We start from the raw sequence: 9964 nt of genomic DNA, 5'->3' as shown, positions 1-9964 counted from the left end.
TTTTTTTTCTTTTCTTCTTTATCCTTTTCAATCTGATTTTTTATTTCAGATATAAATAATTGCAAGTCACATTCTAACTTTTCCTTTTCTCCTTGTTTTAAAAAATTATTATGTTGTTGCTGTTTTTCCATTTTTTGTGTTTCCAAATTATTTTTTAATTCTTCATATTTTAATTCTAATTCATTCTTTGTTTTTTTTATAATAATATCTTCATTGTTATTAGTTTCTTCATCTTTTAATTTTTTTATACACTTGGTTTTTTTCTCATTTAATTCCTTTTCATTTTTATTCATCACTTCTTTTTTATCATTATATGAAATAATTTCTATATGATATATATTTAATATATCTTCTACCTTTTTTATTTCTTCTTTTTTATTATCAAGCATTTCTTTTTTATTCTGCACTTGTGTCTTAACATGTTCATAATTTATTAATAATTGCTCATATTTCTTTATATAAACATGTTCATTTTTTTTCATGTTACACTTTTCATTCTGGATCTCATCATATTGTTCATATATTAAATGTATTAAATTCAATATCTTTGAAAGTTTAAAAAATATATTCTTTTGATCATTCAATTCTTTTTCATCATTTTGTATAAGATCCAAAATTTGTATTTTTTCTATTTCATTATTTTCTTTTCTTTTTTCAATATTTAATAAACATAATTTTTTTTCTTCACACATGCATGTATAATCATTTATGAGCTTTTTAGTATCTTCCAATTTATTCTCATTATTTTCATATAATTTTTCTAGCTTTATATATTCTTCCTTACATCTTAAAAAATCATCATTCAATAATTCATATTCCTTCTCCTTTTCTTTTAATATCTTTTTATTATTAATCAAAATTTCACTTTTATTTTTTATAATATTTGAATAATTTTCTTCTTCTCGTTTTTTCTCATTACATACAAGACTAATATTCTTTAATCTATTCTCCAAGTTCTCATATTCATTTAATAGGTCCTTTTTTTTAATATTATAATCATTTATATCATTTTCTAGACTTTCTAATTCTTTGTTTAATACATGACAATTTTCTTTTATTTTATTATTATCTTCAATTATCTTTTTTATTATTTCGTCATTTTCATTGTTTAATATTTCAAAATTTTCATTCACTATATTATTTTCTTCATTTAATTTTTTGATTATTTCATTTATCTCTAATATGCTTTCTTCTATCATATTTAAATTGACACGAGTTTTCTTTTTCTCCTTCACTTGATAATTACATTTTTCTTTTATTTCTTCCAGTTCCTTTTTATTTTTTTCAAATTCTATCAACAACTCATTATATTCCTTTTCTAATGTCAAATTAATATCTTCACTCTTTTTTTCCTCCATAATTTTTTTTATATTATCATATTCATCATTCAAAAAATTTAAATCTTCTTTTAATAAAATAATATGACTCTTCTTATTTTTTAATATATTCATACTATTTTTTAATTTTTCATAACAGACCTTAAAATTTATTATTTCTTCATCTTTTATTTTCTTCAACTTTAATTTCATATTCTTATTCATCTCAGACATGTCACTTATAATATTCTCATATTTTATAAATATATAATATAAATTACTTGTAGTATATTCAAAATAATCGCTAATTAATTCTTTATCTTTTCTTAATATATTCTCTCCTTCAATTAAACTCTTATTTAATAACTCACATATATCTTTTAAATATATATATTTCTTCTCTATATTCTTTAATTTGAAAGTAGTTCTTGATCGTTTCTTTAACTGCTGACTTATTATTAAACTCATATCACTTTTTATATTCTCAAACATTTTTATTTCTTTCAAATTCTTCGCATAACTTTCTTCACAAACAAAAACTTCCGAACTGACAAAATTTCCCCTGCTCCTCTTCGTCCTATTCTCCATCATAAATAAATAAACAAACAAATAAATAAACAAATAAATAAAAAAATAAATAAAAAAATAAATAAAAAAATAAATAAACAACTAAAGGAAATAAAGTAGTATAATTGGGAGATGACAGGGTATATAATATGTTATAAATATATAAAAATAAAATATATATATATATATATTTATATATTTTGAAACAAATAATTCTTATAGGGAAAAAAAAAAAAAAAAAAAAAAAAAAAATATCAATATTAATGTGATTATGAAGATGTAATGATAATTAATATTTAGACAACCGATCACACAAATAATAGTGAAACAAAATATAATATATGATGATACTACAATCACACACTTATACTTTCTACATATATATTTTGAATTGGTTTCTATATTTTTTACATCTTATAGAAAAGAATTATATATTAATATTTATTATTATTTGGAAAAAAAAAAATCACCATTATTTCAAGTGTACATACTAATTATATATATATATATAATATATGTCACCTATATGTAGTAATTAATATTTTTTATTCTACTAATGCTTTATATTAAAAAAGAAGGTACCAATCAAATCATAACAAATGGATGAAAAATAAAAATAATAATATATATATATATATATATATACATATAATACTTTCAATGATTCTCTTTTTTACTTATAATTTATTTAATAATTCTATAAAACACATTTCCCCTTATATGTTATATTAACCTTAAAACACAAACTTGAAATCTTATTCACATATTTAACTTCTTTGGTTACATCATTAGTTAATAAAAATAATCACAAAAAAGAAAAATATATATTATAATTAATTCGAAAAATGTAACCTAGACATTATAATTTTTTTAAAAAATATATAAGTCAGCACATAACAAAAAGGTTATATATATATATATATATATATATATATATATATTATTTGTATCATTATTTGAGAATACAAATTATGCTAAATTATATTAATCATAAAAAATTAAAAAATATAAGAAAAACAAAAAAAAATAAATTTATTATGAACATGTTCAGAAATATGTTAAAACCATATGACTTGATCATGTAAAAAAAAAAAAAAAAAAAAGCCATTTTATATAAAAAAAAGAATATGAACAGTTCAGAAAAAAAAAAAAAATTCATATTGTTTATATAAAAAAAAATCACAAGAACGATTCAGTAGATAAATAAATACAAATATAAATATATTTATATATATATATATATATATATATATATATATATATATATATTTATATATTTATATAATTATATTTATTTATATCATTTTATTTTATTTTATTTTATTTTTTGTTTTTTTTTTTTTAACCCATTTTTTTTCGCCATAAGAAAATTTCCTGCTTTTTGAAATAACGCCTTTCTTCCTCATCCACTATTATGAGGTTAATATAATATTTGACCGAGAATTTATTTTGAATATTTTTATAAGTGGGAGTTAGATCGAAACCACTTAGATATAATCTCACAGGAATACACTCCGATTTAATTGGAGAACCGTCCATTATTTCAAATTTTGACAAGGTAACAGTTTCTGTAGTATAATTTTTGCCTACCCCAGAGGTTTCCATTTTTATAATATCTAATTCCATGTGTTTAATTTTAATTCTTACAAGAAGAAAATAAACTTTTCCAACAACAACATCTTTTAAGTGATATTTGGATTTATCATATTCAAATTCAATATGTAGACAATCTTCTATGCCTACTTCCATTTTAATGGTATTATTAATTTCGGGTGGTATACACAAATTTTGAACAATAAAATCAATTTCTTTTTGTATATTACCAGAATATCCTTTAATTATATTTAATCTAACAAAATATCTTAGTTGAACATTTGTACCAAAATAAGATTCATGTTGTTTATCGACAGCTGAAAATTTCCATTTGAATTGTTTACTTTCTACTAAAAATCCAGGAGGTTCTAGATCTTTTGATATAGAAAAAAAATCATAAGAATTGGCTTTATCATTTAATATATTTATTTGTCCAATTAATTCTAATTTTATACCATAATGTTCAAACTTTTTTCCTGGCTTTAGACTTATTGTTGCTGTTCCGTTAATATCTTCTCCGTCTGAAAATATTGGGCACTTCTCTCCCTTCTTATCTTTTCTTAGAAAGGCGAACTTTTTATTTTCATCTGCATCAATTTTTAAATCTAAGGAGCACACGCTCCCAAAAATTGTCGATAGCTGCAATAACAAATAAAAATAAAATAAAATAAAATAAAAATAAAATAAAATAAAAATAAAATAAAATAAAAATAAAATAAAATATGTATATATATATATATATATATATATATATATTTATGTACACATGTAATATACAAAAGTATTTACATTAATAGGTGATCATTTTACAAATATATAAATAAATATTTATACAAATATATTTATATATATATTAAATGCTTATATTACCATTTTTTTATTTTATTTTATTTTATTTTGTATGGTCAGAAAAAAAAAAAAAAAAAAATTTATAATCATAAGGTTACTATTTTTAATAATAATTAATTTATTTGGCAATTTTCCATTTATTGACAGTACATTTTGTCATTTCATCAATAAGCTATATATAAATATGGATATATATATATATTTATATATTTATATGTTTGTTTTATTTTTCGACTTATCCTATGATATATTTTATTATGAATAATACATATATTTAATTACAAATATGATGAAAATAAAAAATTTTCTTTGTAATAAAAAACCTTATTTTAATCAAATGAATATATATATCATATAATATCAACATATAAAAATATATGTATATATATATATATTTATATATTTATATTCTTTATTTATTTTTAATAATTGAAATATTATATATAAATATATATATATATTTTTTTTTCTTTAGATAACTTGCATTTTATTAGATACATATTTTTTATATTTAATTATTCTTATTTTTTTATTATACACATAAAGATTTCTTTATATATGAAATTTTTTCATCTTTGCAAGGCTTTTATTTATTTTTTTTTTTTTTGTTACCCCAATAAATTTATTTTTCTTTAAATTAAAATGGCATAAATATTATAAATGTATAAAAAATATATATATTATATATATATATATATATTTATTTATTTATATATATATATATTTATTTATATATATATTTATATACCTTTTGTACATATATAAATATTTTATGATTTTTTCCTTTATATACACATTTTAAAAAAAAAAATTTATTTTACTAAATATTAAAATATATTATATTTATTTGATCATTAAAAAAAAAAGTCATCATTTAATATATACATATATATATTATATATATATATATATATTATTGTTTATTATGTTATTATTTTATATGTATTAATATTATTATAGTTGAATGAAATATATAGGTTGAAAAATATAATTATAACATTTATTATGTATATGTTTTAAAATATACTTTTTATATTATATTTCTTCGTTATAATATATTATACCCCTATATTATTATTCAAAAAAAAAAAAATAAAATAAAATATAACAAATAAATATATACATATATATTTTATATATATAATATTTTCTTAAAACATATGCTTCCTATTTAAATTTTAAGCGTATATATTTTTTTATATCTATCTTAAAAAATATATGTCTTTATTTAATACAGATATGTTATACATATATAAAACGTAAAAGGAACAAAAAAAAAAAAAAAAAAAAAAATTAAGTAAAATAAAATAAAAGTCTAAATCTTAAAAAAAAAAATAGTCATACACAAACATATAAATATATATATTTCTTTTTTCTTTCTTTTTTTTTTATATAATAATATTATACAAATATGTTCGTGTTGTAATTATAATAAAAAAGTAACAAGAAAAATTTTTAATTTGACGTATAAAAAAAAATAAACTATAAAATATAAACACATACAACAAATATAAAAATACATACATATATATATATATATATATATTTTTTCTTTGTGTATTTATTTTTTATTATCTCTTTGATTCACATGGATTTGCATAAGCATACTTTAATTTGTTTAAATCTTTTAAATTACTAACATATACATTTTTTTCACATAGATAACAAAACGTTCTTTTCCCTTTTTTTCTTTTTATATGATTGGTACTAACCCATTCTGTCGATCGACACAATAATAAAAGTGTTGTCAACGATGATGACAAAAATAATATATTTCTGCCAACCGAAATGAACTTATTCTGAACTCTCGAAAAAAACGTGAACATAACCAGCTAAAAAAAAAAAAAAAAAAAAAAAAACACACAAATGTAAATATAATATGTAATATATATATTATATATATATATATATATATATTTTATAGATGTGTATTTTTTATATATTAATCTAACTTGAAAGAAAGCCACTGAAAAAAGCATAAATTTTATAGCCGTCCTCACTACCGCTCCGTGACTATCCAAATTCGTTCGACATATTTCATAAATTAAATTATATTTGTCGATATAATATCGCAAGAAAAAGTATAGGGACCCTAGTGGTAATATGAAAGGCACAGCAACACTAAAAAAAAAAAATACATAAAATAAATAAATAAATAAAATAAAAAAAATAATAATAATATTTATAATCATTATTTTTTATAAATTAAATGCTTCAAATATAAACTGCTTGATTAAAATATACCATGCAAAAAAAAAAAAAAAAAAAAAAAAATATGCATATATCATAATATTACCTAAAGGTCAATATCAAGGCTAAAATGGAAGTATTAAATCCATACCAATATCCAAAATCAAAAGTCCAAGCACTGATTTCTTTTTTCGTAAGAATCTTAAAAATTGAACGTACTATAAAAGGACAAAAATAAATAAATAAATAAATATATATATATATATATATATATATAAATACATATATACATATATATATTTTTTATTACTTGAAAATTGAGGAATTTGCAATAATTGATTTGCACACGTTAAGAAACAACAATGAAGTAAATAACGCATAGCAAAGAAACCACTAGAATTAAAAAGATATTCTCCCAGGCGTGTTGACCACTGCCCGATTTCATCAGAATACATGACCTACAAAATGGAAAAATATATACATATATATATATATATATATATATTTATTTATTTATTTATTTTTATACCTTTATTATCGAACTTAAGGGAGAAAGAGAAAGTAAAGGTATAATAATTGTATTTAAAATTAAAAAGATAAAATTTCCTTGTAACACGTATGTATGTTCACTTGACTTTCTTATAAATCCAATAATCATGGAAACACAAGAAATTAAAGCTGGTTGAATAATACTGTTCACAAATATAACAATAAATGGGGATAACCAAGCTGGAAGGAAAAAATAAAAAATAAAAAATAAAATGATACAAATGTTAATACATACACATGGATATACTTATATATATAAATATATATATATATATATATATTAACAATCCTTTTATAATATAAATATTTATTATTTTATGTTATGCTATAATTTTCTTACTTGTCAATATTGCACTGAGATTAGATGAGCTTGGGTCCGCCGCCTTATATTTTTTAATTTTAAGCTTTAAGATATTATCAATAGATGTAACCGATATAATCATTATTGTATTAGCTAATAATAATAATGCATTCAATATAATAAAACGAGCACATACTTTATAACTATCATTTTTTAAATTCTTCCATATAATATCATAATTAGGTGGTGCATTAGATATAACCCATTTATTTCTTTCTGTGAATGGTATATTATGTATACAATCATGAACAGACTTTGTATCTATAAAAGATACAAAACATACTCCTGTAGATTTTTTTGGAGTTTCATTTTTGATTGAATAGAATTTAATTAAATGTTCTTTTAATTTTTTTTTCCAATGACTTTTTTTATTTTTTTTTAAAAAGAAAAATATTTTATCAAAAAAGTTGGTCTTAGAATCACTTTTATATAAATTTTTTTTCTTTTTCTTTTTATATTTTATATCAATATTATCATTATCTTTTGTAGATAAATTATCTAAATCATAAAATAACATATCATTATTTGTACTTCTCATTAATTTTTCTTCTAGATCAAGTTTATAACTATAATTTGAACCTGCATTTTTTTTTTTTCTTAATTTAGTTTTTTCAACTACTAATTCTTCATCTGTGGTATCTTTTAAATAACAAGCTGGTTCATCTTCTACATTATCATTATCTCTTTTGGATTTAATATTTTTCATATCATCATCACCATCATTATTATCATCATCATTATTATCATCATCATTATTATCATCATCATTATTATCATCATCATTATCATCATCATCATCATCATCATCATCATTATTATTATCATCATTATCATCATTATCATCATCATCATCATAATTATCAACACCATTTTTATGTTCCTTTTTAATATTTTTTCCTTTTTCTTTTTTTTCCAATATTTCATTCTCCTTCATCTTGCTAGCACTTTTTTGTTTGTATGCTTCGTTACCCTTAGAAGTAGCCTTTTTGATTTTTCTGTCCATACTTTCATTTATATCAGTGTCATTATTTTTATCATTTCCTTCGATAGTAACACCTCTAGAAACATTACTGTTGGCATCATTTTGATTCTTCTTCTTCCTCTTATCGTCATTAATATTTTTAATATTATCATTACTACTTAATTTGCTGTGCTCATTTTTTGATTTAGTGTTTGTCATGGTATTATTATTATTTTCTGCAGATAGATTCTTTGCTTTTTTATTTTGAATAGATGCACTATTATTCATTTGATTACCTTCTGTTGTATTATTTTTCGAAATTTTTACATTCTGATTAGTATTTTTATCACATATTTGAAGTGGACCATTTGAAGCATTTTTTTTTTTTTTTTTTTTAGATGTCCATTTAAAGAAGATACTCCTAGACTTTTCTCTTTTAATATTTTTTTTCTCTTCATTTTCTTTAAGTAGTTTTAAATTTTTGGTAGCATTGAAAATTTTCTTTTGTTCATGATAAACAATAGAATAATCTAATATCAAATAAGCTGAGACAACTTTATTATTAGTTAGGTTGCAAAAATATTCATATATTTTATAAGCATTAATTTCTTTTTTATCTATACGAGAAACCATAATAGTAAAATTCTGAGGAAGAAATTTTTTGGTCTTCTTCTTACTGGGTCGAATTTTTCTCCACAACAAATAAATGAATGCATAAGAAATAGCACTATATATTAAGGTGATAAAATATAATATAGTCAAAATATTTATATCAGATATACTACCAGCACTAATATAATGAAAAAAAGATGGATTATTTATATCATTTCTTGGTAATGATAAATATAATGGTAAAACTAAAAAGGTTCCTAATATACATAATGAAAATATAATATTTCTATTAGCTTTTAAAAAAAATAAATAATATTTTATTTCTGTATTTACTATTTTATCATCTTTTATATTTAAAAATGTTCGAAATCTATTTGTTTTCTTTTTTACTTCTGTATTATTTTCATCATTTGTTACACCTACACTCTCTTTATTCTCTATCTTTAATTCACTATGTGTCTGATGATTTAATATATATATATTATCATTTATCTTGTTCTCATCTCGATTCTTTCTTAAATATAACCATATACAAACACACACCGCAAAAAATGCTATGTCAAATAAGCACACGATGAAAAAATGTTGTGTTTCATTCTTCATCTTTTTAAATTTTTTTATAATATATAATATTTATATAATCGCTAAAAATTCTATAATATCGTCAATTTGATAATAATGCAAAAAATTCGCACACTCTCATACCTCCCATGGAATATAAACATAAAAAAAAATATACATATAAAAAAAAAAAAATATATATATATATATATATGTATATATTTCTTTTAACAAAAAAAAATTATATATAAATAAATAATATTAAATATATGTCATATTATTTATTTTATATATTGCTTATTTTATTTATTATTTTATTATTTTATTTATTTATTTTTTTTTTTTGAAAGGGGGCGAAGAAGGGGAGAAGAAAAAAAGCCACGTCCTTACTTCTATAATATTATT

General features: G+C 19.3%; 3 protein-coding genes across 3 annotated transcripts; all 3 read right to left on the bottom strand.

Annotated features, from left to right (window-relative positions):
- Positions 1–1904, bottom strand: PGSY75_1250400 (hypothetical protein; the record flags this gene model as incomplete). The annotated part of the gene is made up of 1 exon (XM_018787059.1): positions 1–1904. A coding segment is annotated over one exon (1904 nt), but the record flags the coding sequence as incomplete, so codon positions are not given.
- Positions 1905–3224: 1320 nt separating this feature from the next.
- PGSY75_1250300 (putative vacuolar protein sorting-associated protein 26) lies at positions 3225–4349 on the bottom strand (the record flags this gene model as incomplete). The annotated part of the gene is made up of 2 exons (XM_018787058.1): positions 3225–4115; positions 4347–4349. 2 exons carry the CDS (start codon positions 4347–4349, stop codon positions 3225–3227), a joined length of 894 nt encoding a protein of 297 aa, XP_018640923.1.
- A 1547-nt stretch (positions 4350–5896) lies between these two features.
- On the bottom strand, positions 5897–9601 carry PGSY75_1250200 (putative membrane protein; the record flags this gene model as incomplete). The annotated part of the gene is made up of 6 exons (XM_018787057.1): positions 5897–6157; positions 6278–6446; positions 6622–6733; positions 6826–6973; positions 7045–7244; positions 7405–9601. 6 exons carry the CDS (start codon positions 9599–9601, stop codon positions 5897–5899), a joined length of 3087 nt encoding a protein of 1028 aa, XP_018640922.1.
- Between the last annotated feature and the right edge of the window lie 363 nt (positions 9602–9964).

Source organism: Plasmodium gaboni, chromosome 12, assembly GCF_001602025.1.
Source record: "Plasmodium gaboni strain SY75 chromosome 12, whole genome shotgun sequence".
Lineage (NCBI taxonomy): Eukaryota > Apicomplexa > Aconoidasida > Haemosporida > Plasmodiidae > Plasmodium > Plasmodium gaboni.
This window is presented reverse-complemented; position numbering and strand designations above follow the sequence as displayed.